The sequence below is a fragment of the Dermacentor albipictus genome, chromosome 1 (assembly GCF_038994185.2).
Source record: "Dermacentor albipictus isolate Rhodes 1998 colony chromosome 1, USDA_Dalb.pri_finalv2, whole genome shotgun sequence".
NCBI lineage: Eukaryota > Metazoa > Arthropoda > Arachnida > Ixodida > Ixodidae > Dermacentor > Dermacentor albipictus.
In genome coordinates, this window is record NC_091821.1 from 254,480,969 (window position 1) to 254,498,025 (window position 17,057).

Genomic DNA, 17,057 nt, shown 5'->3' on the forward strand with positions numbered 1-17,057 from the left:
CTGGAGGCATTAAAATCGCCATTGTTACAGTAAATGTAGACTAATCAAAAACAGTTTAGTTGTCTTGTGAAGATTTTTATAAAGAAAGATCATTTTATTTGAATTTACTGCCAATCTGAAGGGGATCATAGCAGGTGGGTATATAATATGGGCAAATATAAATAAGAATAACACAATTGTAATATAATACTATTCTAAATGTAATACAATATCAATACAATGAAAGTACAATGAAATACATTTAGATTTGTGTAAACACGGGGAAGGCGGGAGATGGAAATTCAAGACGATGAGCAAAACGAGAACAAGGTGAAAGCAGGAGCCAATGTTTCGACATGTGGACTTGTCTTTTTCAAGGCCTGAACAAGCTTTGAAGAAGACAAGTCCACTTGCCGAGACGTTGGCTCCTGCTTTCACCTTGTTCCCGTTTTGCTCATCATTTACATCTGTGTGTAATATAGACATACAGGTACAGAAAAAAAACCACACAATAATTTCAGTGAACTAAGGAGTTCAACAGCGGAATGGCATGATTTTATTAAAAGTTGCAAAGAAAGTGGAAGAGAACTACACAAAGGCAGTGGCTTCAAAAATAATAATTTCAACTGTTTGCTCTTTTTTCGGTTTGTTAAAGAAAAGCCTGTGAAATACAAAAATATACCACCTGACTTGTCAACGTACCCACGTGCGGCGGCAACTGTGCTCTTTATGGGCTCAGTGAGAAAGTAAACATCTTGCCTCTAGCGCATCACCCTGCACAGCTCTTCATGTTTGAGCTGGTTCTCAAGCGTATAATGTGGAAATAAAGAAAGAAAAAACTTCACGTGTTCTTAACTTGTCTCTAGTTTATTAGCATGGACTTGCTCACATATGAATGTTTCACCCATTATCTTATCGTTGCGCCTGTCAACGTTGTTTCAATTTGCAGTGAGAGAGAAAAAAAATCCCTCTTGCTAACTTGCAGAATTCTGCGCACTTGTTATCGCTTTGTCCTGGCTATGTTCATGCAATTTTTCCATCATATTTCATTGACGCGTGCCATGCACTTGAGAACCAGTCCAAGGATGACGTGCTGTGCAGGGTGATGCGCTAGAGGCAAGATGTTTACTTTCCCACTGCACTCGTTAAAGCACTGTCCTCACGGCACATGGATACATAATTGTTTGTTATATGTTTATATATAATGAGCTTTCTTTAACATGCGCAAAAAAATATGGTTGCGCAAAATTTTGAAATTGGTGTTTTCTAAGTTTCTCCACGTAATCTTGACATGTCTGCTGTAAATATAGCAATTAAAAAGTTAGTTATAATCATTACAAATTAATGAAGGACACAAAATACGACTCTTCTTCAGGTGACTGCTAATGACATGTAATTCATCCACATAAAGGTCTTTCATTTTTAAAAACTTGCTGCATGATAGCTAGGACACCCTGTATATCAATCAATCAATCAATCAGCTTATTTTCCACTCGAGGAGTTGAGGGCCAGGAAGTAAAAGCTCTACAGAGCTTGACAAGGCTTCCTAGCCCCTGTACAATTCAGCACCCGAGTACATTTCACGTGTCGGCAAAGTAGTAAATGCTCAGCAGCACAGTACATTTTCAGTTGTCGCATGCATCTCTCTTGCAAACAAAACATTTTAAAATAGAAAAAAAAATGAAAAGAAAAACGTCATGCATTTGCGCAAATTGAATGCATATTTAAGTGAACACAGAAACGCAACCAAAATAGTTCTTGTACAAAACGAGATTAAATACAACGTAAGAAAAAAAAAAGATCGGATGCAAAAGAGTGTTCTATATTATGGATGAAGTTCAGACCTGCTACATAACGTAAATACCATTCTGCGCTATATCATTTAAAACAAGGGCAATGTAGTTCTTTACACTTGGGCACCATAATTTGTGCGAGGTGTTCTTTGTTCTCTTAAACTTTTTCATATCCTGTAGAGGATATATTGAAGCGCAGTCAGTTAATTTTGCTATATCAGTCAAGGCTGAAATATTTTTTGCTTCATATTTGTATCAGTTACCCTAATTTTAGAGAAATTAAGAACGAGAAAAGCTGCATAGTGGTATGATGTCGGGCTATGTTGTAGATTATGCATAATTTTTTTTTTTCTTAGAAATATATGTGTGGCAGTGCCCGATACAAGTTGGCAGTAATTCAAGTGTGACATGGAAAGAGTTTTAAAAAGCTGAAATTTACATTAATAGGCAGAATATGATTACTGCTATAAGAAGATAAAACGAGAGGTGGCTAAGCAAACATGGGTGACATGCACATCCCGCTGCAACTTCTCTGTGAACCAAACAGCGATTGTGTTAAAAGCTGGCACAATTTCTATGTTATTGGAATAAAAACAGATTCAGAACACAGTACACATTTACCCTTCAGACGGAAGATCATAGCTTTTGTTTTGCGACCAACGCTCAAGCATCACAAGCACTTCATTAGCTTCATGGTGTCTACTAACCGGGAAAACCGGGAATTCTCAGGTATCTTGAGTAGTCAGGGAAAACTCTGGGAATTTTGTCAGGAAAGATTAGCTATAATTTTATCGCTAGGGTTGAAAGTTGCGGTAATGCTGGCTCGAGTAACAGACTGGAATCATAATGAATTGTCTTGACACCCTGTCGACGGCTGGAGGAGCTGCCAGTGCACAGTCAACGACCGACTTTCCGGATTCCCGATAACTTGGGTAGCCTCGTGGCACCACCACGTACCCTTAGAGTCAATGTAGCAGAACGTCTGAAATTTCGAACGCAAGAACTCTTTGCCGTTTGATTTTCCGGACGTTTTGCCATGATCGCAGGTTTGAAATGGCATTAATCAAAGCCACCACCGCTGCCATTTTAATTACCTCGCTATCTCGAACCGGCGCTCTCGCACGCTGATCCGCTGACAGCCACACCCACCACTGCAGAAACGCTAGGCCTAGCTGCTTCGACGTTCGCTATGAAGCTTTATGTCGTTGGGTGCTGTGTTTGTTATTGAAAGAATTTGCTACTGTCAGCAATGTCACGGACACTGCCTTTGTGGTCCTCACGGTTGGCTTTAAAGCTTGGAAAGCACTGTGCGTTGCATAATTCTGGTTCCCGAAAGTTAGCTTCGCCTCTGTACAGGAATGTTACTTGGTGAAGCATATGCAAACGTATTGCGGTGAAGCATAAGCGTGGGAAGGGGCTATTGGTGCGGGACACAGTATGTATTCCTTAATTATACACACGTGCACACAGTATTTCCTGTCACAGCACGAGCACCGATATGCCGATAGACCTTCAAAGCATTTTCGAATGTGCCTGTGGCAGTTTGAGCCCTTGGCAGTAAATGACATGCATTTATTTTTTCGAACTGCCCGATCTTGCGGACATTTTCGCGGCCACTAGGGAGTTCGAAAAATTGGACGTGGACTGTGCAACTGACCAAGATGATGCTTGAAGTGTTCCGTGGGGCAAACGAGTGGTGGAAGGAGGACAAGGACAGAAAGAACGTATGCATTAGGGAACAAACAGGAAAGGAAGCGTGCTCCCGCCGCTTTTAAGGAACTTGAGCTCAAAAAACAATGTGTTCGCTGGTGCCGAGTAGCAGGTGTCCCACATCCAAACCAAAATAAACTCTTTAAAGCAGTGAAACACAACACTGAGGCGTCGTGCACAGGCTGAGAGTATGTCAGGGCAGTTGAAGTTAAGAGCTGTTGAGAGAGAATCTCAATTGGGACAAAGTTCAGGCCTCATACCACTGAGCTTGCTATCAGTTGATAAATAGGTCATATTCGAAAATACTTGCTTCTGTATACATCTCCTTTTAATTCGTATTTGAGAATGTCCGACTCGATTTGCAATTTTTTTTAAAGACATTTTATTTGCTGGGAATTTTACTAACCCCTCCCTTCTATTCTCATGTTGAATAACATAAACACTACTCCTTAGTATTTAAATTAGATTAAGTAGTTTCTTTTAAAAAATTTTTTTTCATGTGCTTACTAAAGAGTGACAGCATCGGGCAATATGGTTTCAGCCCGTCTTGACATAAAATATAGTTCTGCATCACTCAGGGAATTTCGCAAAGGCACTCGGGGAATTTGGAAATGTCGACTTCGTGGACACCTTGAGCTTTTTGTCAGGATCCTTACCGGCAAAAAATACAGGAGTGTCGTTGGTATATATAGCATAAAAGGCATCAGAGTAACAACACAACTCTCAAAGTTGGGTTTTCTGTACCCACCCACCCATCCTTTCCATTACCCAATCATCAGTTGACATTCTCACCGTTAGCTTTACCCTCGCTAAATGGCAAAGACAATATCGCATTTTTCAGGAACTATTGACGATGAAACATTTATGACATCACAAATATATAAATTGAATAAAGAAAGCCCCAGCATGCTTCCCTGTGGTACCCGTGGCATAGTCTGTAGCATTTGTGATGGATGTCTATTGGCACTAACTTACTGATAGCGATGTGACAAATAACCTATGGGTTCAAGAGCATGGGCCTTCAAGAGTTTGTACCTTGGCAAAAAGTATGTGATGACCTAGGCTGTTGAAAGCCTTCTTAAAATCAACAGAGAGGGCTAAAAGTTTTAAGAATCTTTTTTTATTGGCAAGAAGTGGAGTTTCCATAGATGTTTTTTTTTTTTCTGAAACCATGTTGAAATTGCATTACAGAATTTTCGCTATACAGAACGAGAATGCCAAGACAAAATAATATTGTCAAGGTTCTTAGAGAAAACAGGAAATAAAGGTATCATTCTGCAAAACAAGAGGAGTTGTGTAATACAAGTTTGGTAACCCTCAATCAAAATCTGAAGTTGAACCAAATGCTGAATTTATAATCTTCTGTATCCGTCATGTAATATCATGTCTTCGTCTCTATTAGAAGAAGAAGAAGAAACTTTAATAAAGAATAGTCCGGCAGTGCTTGCTGTGGTGGCCTCAGGTGACTGCTCGAAGTCCTTGGACTCGAGCCGTCTCTATTAGTTAAAATTTTAGTACTTCATGGGTCTTGTAATACAACATGAAAGACCTTCCCAATTACCTGCGTTATTCATGTACCATACAAACCTTAACAGTAAACACACCACCCTGACAAAAAATAATTGCCACTAAAATGCTAATTTTGCCATCAGAAAGCTTAGGGGGCCTGTAAAAATTCTTGGTTTGACTGCTCGTTGTGACCATCTGCATTTTAAGAAGTTCCAAAATATAACATGCCTTCAAAGAGCTAAATCAGGTTTTGCTCCCAAAAAGGCCCAGCAAACTTTATGAAGTACACCATCATAGCATTTGAAAGACTAAAGCATGATTCAGAAAACTCTTGGGATGTGGTTAGCCAATGGGTACCAAAAATGAATGGATTTTGCTGGTAGATTACTTTCTTTTGTGTGTGTTAATGGGCTAAAGTATGTACAACAATTCTGTTCAGTAAAGACATTGATTGCAACTTCTATGGTTTCAGGAGGCAGCATAGCATTTCACTGCTTTAGCCGTTTCCACACATGTTGGACTTCATGATTAGCTACTCGAAGCCATTTCAGGTGCCAACTATATGAACATAAATTATGTGAAAAAGGCAGCCTGTCTGTGTTATATATTTTTACATTGTACATAACTTGACCGGTCTTCGACGTCGGAGAAAGTCTAACATCTTTTCTCGTTTTTACTATTCTGCCGTGTTACTGTTGTAGTAATATGGGTGGCATGGTTGAATTTAGAATAGCAAACCTCTTTTAAACATGCAGGTGTTGGTGGCATTTTTGTGTTTATTTGCATTATATCATACGTAAAACAACTCTAGATTAATCTTTCTTTGTAGAACCATGAAATCGTGTGAATGCTATAACAACAGGGCATAATTTATCTTCTTCAGGAAATAATGAGCAGCTTCCATTCAAGGGCTGTCAAAGTCCCAGACATTGTATACAAGCATCATCCATCACGTGTGACCATGAGTATGCTGCCCTCAATCATGGATTCTAGCGTGTCCAAGCGTTTGCTGGCTTGTGTGCTGGCTGCACTGAAGGCAAATGGTGAGTCTGAAGTTATTTTGTTGTTTTAGTCAGCTTCTATGTTCTGACAAGTTCTGAAATGTGTTGCCCTTAAACCATAGAATGCCATGTGAGAGATGCTCAGCATCAATTTTCAGTGATGCTTTCAATGTGTGGTTGTGTGCTTCACCAGAACCTAGGGCATTAGCATAAACAGTAGAACCACATTGATATGTTCCCATTACGTATGTTTTCCCAGTGCCAATGTTAACAATCGAGAACACAAAAAGTTACCCCATAGAGTTAAGCTATTTTTTACCGATTCATATATTCCCGGAAAACAAAATTTTTCAGCACCAATGTTCACTACGTCGCCAAAGTGCGATTGTATGATATGTTTTCCGGTTGCTAGCTGTCCGTCGTGGCATCTTCACTGCAATGCCCGCCCATCTCGTGTGGAAATGCCAGCGTGCGAGTGACTCAGTTTCTCATTTCGGTACCAGCAAATCTCTGGGGTTGTCGCACATGGCATTCACAGCTATCACCGCCAATCCTAGTGCGATAAGCATCTTTGCCTATCTGTTTCACAACGCGTGGTGCCATCGGAAGCGCAGCGCATGCTTCTAATAGGCAATAACCGAAACGCACCGCCGTTCCCTGCTGCAGACTGTGATCCTATACGTTTTCCGGCTGCTAGATTTCATGTGAACAAGAAAAGGCTCGAGGCACACGCAATATAGAACAGTACATAGCCGCTCGTCTCACATGAAAACTATGACACGCGCACCTGTTGAAATAAGCATCTTCACCTAATTCTTATACAGCGTGTGGTGCATAGTGCCATTGGTAGCCTACTGAACGCTTTTAGTAGGCGATAGTCCAAACATGCCGCCGTTCCCTGCTGCAGGAGGCGCGATGTGGGCATCATGTTTCGCTTCGGTGGCATCCCAGTATCACTCTCTTAAAGGGACCCTGAAACAATTTTGACGGTTTTCTGCAAACGTACTGAGTCGTTGGAGTAGGTCCTTCTGATCATTAATTGACGCATCTAAATGCTCCGCATAAAGCGTGTAATTTATTATAAGGATTTTAAAATACACATCGCTGCCGATCGCAGCACACTGCTCGGCGGAATTTTATGCCGCCCCTACCCATATGGCACAAATCACCCATATGACGTCATTGGAGCAAGCTATCCGATTGGCTGACCAGGGCGTGTGGTCGATAATTTTTCCAACTTTATGGTAAACAAATGACGTTCGTAATAGTTGGAATGTTAGTTCATTTGTTTTTATAAAAAGAAAGTAACATAAAGGGAATGCACAAGAAAATTTTTCAGTACACTTAAGCCCTTCCGGCACACAGCAAGTGTCATCTGCTTGTGTTACAACGTGCTCCGGCCTTGACGAGAGCTCCGCTGTCAGTGTCAGTCTGTCTTTTCGCGAGCGCTATGATTCAACTTTGTTGCGTTGTGGACTGCAAATGTAGCGACTGGCAATATTTCAAGCTGCAACATCGTGTCCCTCTGCAAGCCAGTAGACGAGCGGACAGGCTGCAGCGCATCGGACTGCCGCTATCCGATCAGCGCCAGGATTTGTGCGTTTGCGGCCGTCACTTTACACCGGAAGATTACTAACACAATAGCGTTTCATGAGTCCGGTATTAGGGTAAACGCAAGTGCGAGGGGACAGGTCCTGGATGAACAGAAGCGCAAATGTGAATGGTCTGCATGGTGCAGCCACCTGGTGGCGTAAAGCACAATCACACACAGTAGCAGTAACAAAATGTATTCTTTGCTGCTGGTGTAAATTTTTCGCAGGAGTGTGATTGTTAACACATTGTTTTTGTAAATCTTTAAAATGTTTTACACTTGGTTAGAGCAATATTAGCTCTTTGTTTGGCTGGTTAAGCTCTGCGCCAACAGGTGGCTGGACCGTGGACACCGGTCAGGCAGCTCACATACGTCTACACTAAAGTTCCGTCATCAGCTTGAGTTCATGCCTCCACTGTTCCGTCGAAACGTTCAGCTAGTGTGTGGTTACCGGAATACCAGACACGTTCCGCGCTGCGACAGAATGCTCGCAACGCATGCTGCTTCGATAACTCTCGCTTGGGGTCGACGGCCGAGCGGCTAGCGGAAAAGTTTTGCACGGGCGGGGGTGGGCTCCAAAACAACCGGAAGTGGCCGATGTGACGTCGCATCGTGACGCAGCACCAGTGAAGACGGTGCTTAGCCCCGATCACTCGGCGAACGATTTGAGGAGGGAAAGCATGGCTAGGGAGGAGGGTAACTTGTAATCGCTTGTAGCTCCATTAATACGTAACGCTTCACTTATATTGTGGTACGAATGCTCTACTTAAGCTGTACCCTACACGTTTACAAAATTTGTCCGAACCGTTTCAGGGTCCCTTTAAAACACCACGCAATAGGAAAACAACAAAACGCATCTCAGGCCACCAGAGCACCACCAGCTCGACGCGCCTTAGCGTCTTGTGCCGCAACGATCCATGCGACGCTTCTCATATGTAGATATCAACAGTAGTTGTCTGTCAAATTTTAGTTCCTTTGGATTGTACGTTTTCCTGGTTAGTACGTTTTTTCTTGAGCTTCTTTCCAAAGCGTATGAACAAGGTTCTACTGTAGTTATGCACATTGTCAAACTTTCACTTAGGTAGTTCAAACACTTATGGCAAGTTGTGAGTTTAGCCAGAGGTTTTTCTTGAAAGCAGTGTTTGAATGAATAGGTGTTTAGCTGGCTGGTAGTAGGGAGCCATTCTCATTGATCGGACAAACAAGTGCATTTAGTTGTCAGGACAGTGGCTGTTGAATTGTTCTAAATGTCAAATGGTAGTTCAACAAGGGGTGGTATCCTCAGGTGATCACTTTTTGAGTTTGTACTGTCACTTCAAGAAATTTCGCATGGCTTGCTACCAGATGGGTCGGCGTATATGGCCAACAGCATTCCTGGTGTTATGTCAAGCATGTAATTTTCTCACAGTGCCAGGAACGCTGTTGGCCATATACAGTCGGTTTGCGTTAATTTGACCCTGACGGGACCAAAGAAATTGGTTGAATTATCCGGTGGGTCACATTAAACAAGCAGAAATAAAATGAAACACCGCTAATTCATTTGACAGAGCATTTGCCCCAATTCTAACACATCCCCCAAATCGAACGTGCACATACCTTTTATGAGTTCAAAGTAGGAAACAATTATAAGAATGACATTTGAGGTTGGAAACAAAGTAGAAATCACTAAACCCACTAGTGGCTCCAGCCGAGCCATTACTACCATTGTGGCTGTGGCAGCTGATAGATTGCGACACGTCTTTTGTAGAAGTTCAGGGTGTCTAACAACCGGGAAAACCGGGAACTCTCGTGGATTTTGAATAGTCTGGAAATACTCAGGGAAAACTTACAGAATTTGTGCTTCTAGCAGGAAAAATTAGCCGTAATTTTATTGAAAGGGAACGAAAGTCGCAGTAATGCTAGCTAGCTCGCGTAACAGAGAGGGATCGTGGGGAATAAGTCTTTTGACACCGTGTTGTCGGCTGGAGGAGTTGCCAGTGTACAGTCAACGGCCGACTTTCTGGACACCCGATAATTCGGACGGCTTCGCGGCACCACCACGTACCCCATAAAGAGTCAATAGAGAGTTTTAGAATGGGGGCCCCAAAGAGCTTTGCGGGTTTTCGCGTTGGGGCATGCAGGAGTGAAAGTTTTAGAATAGGACTTTGCATTTGCAGATAGCGTCTTGTGCTGACAGTGCCACTACAGCATCAAAGGAAAGCTATTAGAAATAATTAAATAAAATATACCATTTTATCATAACAAGAGCAATTTTGACTTTCATGCTTTCACATTTAATTAAAATTTAGAGGTTATTCTATTAGCAGCAAGCAATTTGTTGCACTTAGTTTTGAGTAACCAACTTTGCGTGCCTTCACCAGCCAAGCTAAGCCGTGTTGGGCCTACGAGCCATGAAATCGACAATCAAATTCGGAATCAGCAGCGTCTAATGCATCAGTCTTCATAACACAGGCTAGTTGAGAGAAAGTGATAACTGCAGTCGCTTCTCCTAGCTTGCTAATTTCACGCGTTACCACGAATCGAGCCCAGTTTGGTGCTAGGTAAAGTTGTCGCTTCGATGCATGCTGCCATGTTTGTTGATGCAAATCCTTTCGGGCAGCTTTTGGGGCTCCCGCTAAATCGGTGAAATAGCGTGCCCAACCATCGCCTCCTTTACTAGATGCCTGCCGCATGAGCTTAAGACTAGCTGCCAAACCCTTTCTCTTTTCTCCTCTCCACAAGTGTTGGTCGCGAGCGCCACATGTTGCTGGTAGAACCACTGGGCACTACCTCGCGTGGCTTCCGAAATCGTCCTCAGGCATGCGCGCCGATCTCGAAAGCCATTAACCTTCATCATAGCGCAGCGTATGTTTGCAGGCATTACAGGCGACAGCTATTCTAGTGCCAAACAACCAACCTGTAAAATCCACACCCAGAGGATTGTGCCAACCATGGTTTCACTGAGGTACCGACCATGTAAACAATGTGCACTGGGTCACCAGCCACCGCCACCGCTCGTGCTGATAGTGTCGGTCACGAACGCCACCTTGCGACGCTTGTTCACACTTGAGGGCAGGCCCATCCCACTGGGAGCGCGAGCAATTCTGCGGGCATCTAGTAATGAAGGCAATGGCCCGACGCATGACCCAAATGCAGTTTGCGTCTCGCGCACTGCACAGTGGCTTCAACGCTATTTCTTGGGGCCCCTATTCTAAAACTCTCCAGTGTGTAAGAATGTCTGAAATTTTGGATGCAAGAACCCCCTCCCATCCGATTTTCCGGGTTTTTGGCTGTGACCACAAGTCCGAAACGGCATTAATAAAAGCCACCACTGCCGCCGCTTTGATTACCTCGCCACTGCTGTAAACGCTAGGCCTAGGTGCTTTAGCGTTCGCTATTAAGCTTCTTGCCGTTTGGCGCCATGGTTTTCATTGGAAGAATTCGCCACTGTATGCAATGGCACAGACTCTGTGGTCCTTGAGCCAATACAGAAATGTTACGCGGTGAAGCATGTGCGAAAGTATTGCGGTGAAGCATAACAAGTGTGAGAAGGGGCAATTGTCATGGGACACAGTATCTATTCCTTAATTATGCACGCGCCCAGCCGCCATCTCCCGTCACAGTACGACTACCGATATGCCTAATAAGTGTACTGGTGGGCCTTTGTAAATGTACCTGTGGCGATTTGAGCCCTTCACAGCAATAAAAGACCTGTATTCATTTTTTCGAACTGCCCGATTTTACAAACATTTTCGCGGCCCCTAGGGAGTCCGAAAAATCGGACGTTGACTGTACAACTAACGAAGAAGATGCTTCAAATGGTCCTTGGGACGAACACACGGTGGAAGGAGGACGAGAACAGAAAGGACCTACGCATTGCCGAATGAACGGGAAAGGAAGCGTGCTGCCGCTTCTTTCAAGGAGCTTGAGCTCAAAAAATGATGTTGGCTGACGCCAAAATGCAGGTGTCCCTCATCCAAACGAAAATAAACTCTTTAAAGCAGTGAAACGCAACACTGAGGCATTGTGCGTGGGCTGAGAGTATGTCAGGACAGTTGAGGTTGACACACCAGCTGTTGAGAGAGAATCTCACTTGTGACAAAGTTTGGGCCTCATACCAATGAGTTTGCTATCATTTGATAAAAACTGCTGATATTCGAAAACATCTGTTTCTGATGCACCTCCTTTTTATTCGTATTTGAGAATGTTCGACTCGATTTGCAACAAGTTTTACAATTTTTTTTTCAGATATTTTATTCGCTGTGCATTTTACTAACCTCTCCCTTCTGATTTCTTTTTGAATAAAATATATGCAACTCGTTACTATTTAAACTGGATTAAGTCATTTTTTTTTATTTTTTAGTATGCTTACTAGAGAGTGACGGTATCGGGCGACATGGTGTCAGCCTGTGTTGACGTAGAACAAAGTTCTGTATCACTCAGGGAATTTTGCAAAAGCAGTCAGGGAAAACCTGGAAAACTCGGGGAATTTGGAAATGTCAACTTATTAGACACCCTGAAGTTACAAAGAATGCCCCAGAAATACACTTAAAAATGCAGTTCCCAGGACTTCCGTCAAAGTACTCACGCCTAGAATTCTACACAGAAGCTTCCAAGTCGCATGCCGGCGTTTCTTATGCCGCAGTCAGCCCATCCTTCTCAGTATGGGCTGTTCGCACCCGGAAACAAGAATCTTTATGGTGGAGGCCTACGCACTCTTGTCGTTTGTACAGCGCATCAAGGAAACAAAACTAGAAAAAGGAATATGTACAGATTCATTGAGTATCATCAAAGCCTTAATTTCTGTATGAAAGAATAAAAATCCTGTCTTTACTGGCGTTTATTCAATCCTCTGCGCATCTCATCAACATATCATATTGTGCTGGGTACCTGGGCACAGAGGCATCGAGGGTAATATGCTTGCCGACCGCATAGCCATAACAGTGACTACAAAACTAAATAATTCTTCCTTAGCCACACATGTTGTAGATTTAAGGCCCTTCATATGCTAGAAACTGAAGGGCCATTGGCAACGTACGTGGGACACTGAAATGCTTAATAATCTTCACGTTGTCAAGCTAAACATAGGGAACTGGCCACCAATAACAAAAATACGGCAGACTGAAATTTTCTGCTGCCTTAGGATAGGTCATATTATGGAGCTCACTCCTACCTGTTAACCTGTGATCTCTTCAGTGATCTCTCAGTGATCTGTTCTCTTTCCAAGTAGGACTATGCTGAAGTTCAGGAAGATCGTTTGTTTAGGTGATGATTTAATTTGTGTCTGAGGGCTTCAATATGCTTGGTAAGGGCAGTATTCGATCATTGTGGCTGCAAATTGGTGTGTGTGTGTGTTCAGTAGTCGTGGTTGCGCAGTGTTATGCACATTGATACAGCAAATTGCTCCCCATCTCTCAATCTTGGGTTGAATGAAGTGTTGGCTATATGGTAACACCTCTAACATTTCCCATCTGGGAGGTTAGACCTTTTACTTTGATTAGCGCCAGTGCCGGTAGCTTTGTATGCGCTGTGCTTTCAGCGTTTAGTTCGTGTTGAACGTAGGGACAGTGCGAAGATCAATTTGCTCGCTACTGCTCTAACTCTTCCTCACTTCAATGTTTTGACAGCAACTTTCCGTGATCATCGAGCAAGATGTGTTCATGTTAACCTGTGCACGCGTGACACCAGCTTGTTAATTTAGTTAGTATGTGAATGTTTACAACTTCATATGGCCAATAAAACTACTATCCTTACTTAACATAGATGTCTACTATAATTTGCTATTGCAATCGATGCTTCGCCTTTTTGGGTGAAACTGCGACTTTTTCGGTGTGCTTGTATTTCTTTACTTCGGACGTTCCTCATTCACTCTTTGCAATAACACCGTTACACATCGTGACCAAAGTTTCGGAACTGAGGCGTTTCAGATATTACGGATTTTGGATCAGAATCCATTGTAACAAGAAGTGACTGTATAAAGGATACGCATGACTGTAAAAAAATTAGTTGTGGCTCTTGTGCTGCACATTGCTGTGTGTGAGGAGGTACCTTGGACACCAGGTGAAGTTTGATGTGCCCCTGTTAATATTTTCAGAGTTTTTTGAAACTGTTCGTGCTTTGAACTTACTTCCTCCCCATACCTGCTTATCTTGGCTGTTTATGGTTACAGAATGTCCATTGGTGCTGAATTACTGGGGCACCTCCTGTACATGCTTGTGACTTGTAAGGGATCTATTTTCTGGGAGCATGAAAGGAGAGAGCTTAAGAAGCCAGCTTTTGTGGGAGGAAACTTTGCCTGAATTCATCTGTAAATAACTACACAAATTTGTATGCTTTGTGCGCTGGCTGGCTTCAATATTGCAGTTACGATTTGAGGGAAAAAATTGATTTAATTTGAGAACCATCAACAAAAGATATGGTTTCATGCTGTGTTGACAATATCTTCACATCAGCGGTATGAATTAAGTGAAGCTAGCCACACTTTGTGTCCACTCCACCACTGCGGCTGATGGTGTCACCTGCAGTGGGACAACGCTGCTGGCAGTGGGAAGTGAGTGCTTCATCTACCTCTCGCTTCAACACGTCTCCGAAACTCAAGACTACACAACCTCCAGTACTAAACACACGAGAAGACAGTGCACATGATGCCACACCATCTCGGCATGCCCATTCTTTACACACACAGCAGATTACATACCTCTAAAATAGGGTGTGAACTGCGTATACACTGTCAGTGCATAGCTGCACTGACAGCTATGTGCAGCCGTAGCCATGCTAGAAAAAGAGACGGGCACCAATCTGCCACCCTCTTCCCCCTTGCTCGTGCTTAAGCGTGTTACCGCAAGCTCACTCCCCACCTCCACCCTCCTTGGCCTTGCTCGCGCAGGAAGACCGTGCTCATGAAGCCACCATCCTTCCTGGCTCACCCTCGCAAGCTTTCACGCGCGCCCAAAGCGCACAGTGTGAGAGGCTCAATAGGGTCGTGTCGTACTTGGACTTTGTACGGAACATGGCACTGCTCCGCTTTGGCATTTAATTTTCACTTCTAGTGCGTTTCGAGAGGTTGCGTATGCAAGCGGCCGCTTGTAATTCAACCATTTGACCGTCTGCGTCTGCAGAAGTTTCCATTTTATTCTCTCCATATTCTTTCGCAGTGGCAGTGAAATTTCGTTACATTAAGCTGTGTATAAACACACTTCGTGTTATTTAGGTTCTGGTGTTCTATGGACAAGAAGTTATATCAAGAATTTCATTACGTTGAGCTTTAACTGTATGTAAATTCTAGTTAATTATTCAATCCGTTTGTGATCATCACATAAATCCTGAAATCCATTGCTGCAAATGAGCTGTTCTGATAGTCCCTAGTCTTTCCTAAAGTACTTCACATAAGCACGTGAAAACCTGTGAAGTTTTCTGTTCCTTGAATGGGCAGTCTTGAAATATTGGTATACTTTTCCTTCCTTTGTAAGTTTGCTAGTTTCTCAGCCCTACATTTACGCTAAGTACATCGAGGATCATAGAAATTTAGTTTACTAGTCAACATACTGAGTTGCAGACTGGAAAATTGAACAACTAGCAAACCTTCACACACCACAGCTATGTATCAAAAGCAACTATACATTGTTTTGTGGATTGGTAGGCAAATTAACTGCATGCACTAATTGAGTCTCTGAAGACTGCTGCAAATGCTTGCTGGAAAGCATGAAAAATGACTGTCAAAGGCTTCTTCATGCATTTGATACAATCCAAAGATGTTTTGGTTCTGTTATACAGGCAGTGGAAAGGTCTAGCTGCTACAACTCAATGTTTTGCTGGCTGGTGTATATGAGCACAGTTGCTGTTTTCACAGTAACACTCTTTCTAATAACTTTATCATTTCTTTAGACTGGTGCACATGTGAATTAAACTATTGAAAAGGTTTGACTGCATCGCTTATTCGACTTACTATACAAACTAAAAGTGCCAATTTCTTAATGTGCTTTGTAAGAGCTGAAAAACAATATCTGAAGGTTGTGGCATCATATTTTATGCCAGTGATTTTTGTGCAAGCTTTTTCTTATAAGCATGTTTCAACTAACTTTAGCCAGATTTTAAAAATAAGCTGACACACTCTTAAGATGATGGGACCAAATGCATGTTGCTCTATTTTGGATGTAGTATGTCACGCTATCTTTTTTTTGTATTTTGCTTAGTTAAATAATTAGCCAAAATTAATTAACCAATTTCCGAAGCAACGAAGCTAGGAAAATATTTCCATTTAGAAAGTTGCAGAGCGGTTTACAAAATGTCCAAATAAAGTTTCTGTCTTTCTATCTATTAAGTATTGGTGTTTTTCAGTTTACTGCGGATGCCTACGAAATACAAAAGAATACCACATGACATGCCCACTTGCACGTGATCAAATGATTGTACTGCTGCCAAGCATTAGCGCACAAACGAACAGCATTTAGCCGGGTGTGCTGCCACTGCGTCTGCTTACCGCTATCGTGAACCGCCGCGAGTCAAGCACATTGCTGGCGTAAATCGCAGAGCCGACGCCTTCATCACTGCCCTGTCGCCCCCCCCCCCCTTTTTTTTTGCGGGAATCCTCAGTAAGTGGAAAAACACTAATACTTAATAGGTAGAAAGTTACAAACTGCCTTATCGAACATTTCGCAAAGCACTCTACAACTTTCTAATTAGAATTTTTTGCCTAAGTTTGTTGCTCTGGAAGTTTAATTAAGCTTGACTAATTACGCAATTAAGCAGAATACAAAAATATTATGCCTTACTACGTACAATAGTCAGCAACATGCATTTGGTCGCGTCATCTTAGAGTGCATCGGCATGTTTTTGAACTGTGGCTAACGTTTGCTGAAACACCCTGTATACGTGCCCTAGCAAAACCAGTGAAGTGCAGGCTACCAGTACATGCCCTAATGGGAATGCTGTGTAAACGTTTTCGACATAAGCTTCTCTCTCGCTGAGTCCAAGCCCCAGTCCCTCTATTGGTTCCTTTGGAAGTGAAGTTCAACATCAACTTTATAAACACCCTTGTTGAACATATGGTGATACTGTCATGCTGTTTAAAACCCATCCGTTATCCTACCGTACGAAGTGCTTGTAGCACTCAACTGTCCAGCACCACATATCAAGTTGGCATGCTTACACACATGCTGCAGTATGTGCAATCATGAAGGTGGGGGGGTGCTGCTGTTGGTGTTGGTCATTCCCATTGCATGACGTGCACAAATAAGTGTCTCTATGCAGTTATGACAGTTATGATAAACTCCACTAGAATTTGTGTTGTAGTTGTGGGTTAACTTTTTCAAGTTTACTACCAATGTTTATGTACATTCGACCGGTTCCTACTGTGCTCATGCCTCAGCCAAACATTCAGCTTATCTGAGAGCAGTCGGAGTAACTACATTATTGAGATTTTGTTGGATCCCGGTTGTGTTCCCAGCTCAAAGGCGAGAGCCCCTCCGAGCGCTTTTAAGCTGAAGCATGGCGTTC

General features: G+C 42.7%; 1 protein-coding gene across 4 annotated transcripts in view; it reads left to right on the plus strand.

Annotated features, from left to right (window-relative positions):
• The window catches only part of Oga (O-GlcNAcase), an 89,280-nt gene that overhangs the window by 71,669 nt on the left and 554 nt on the right, over positions 1-17,057 (plus strand). For all 4 annotated transcript variants that reach the window (XM_065431243.1, XM_065431251.1, XM_065431259.1 and 1 more), the window contains one exon: positions 5,875-6,034. In XM_065431243.1, coding sequence (XP_065287315.1) covers positions 5,875-6,034 — 160 coding nt within the window. The remainder of the gene's footprint in view (positions 1-5,874; positions 6,035-17,057) is intronic.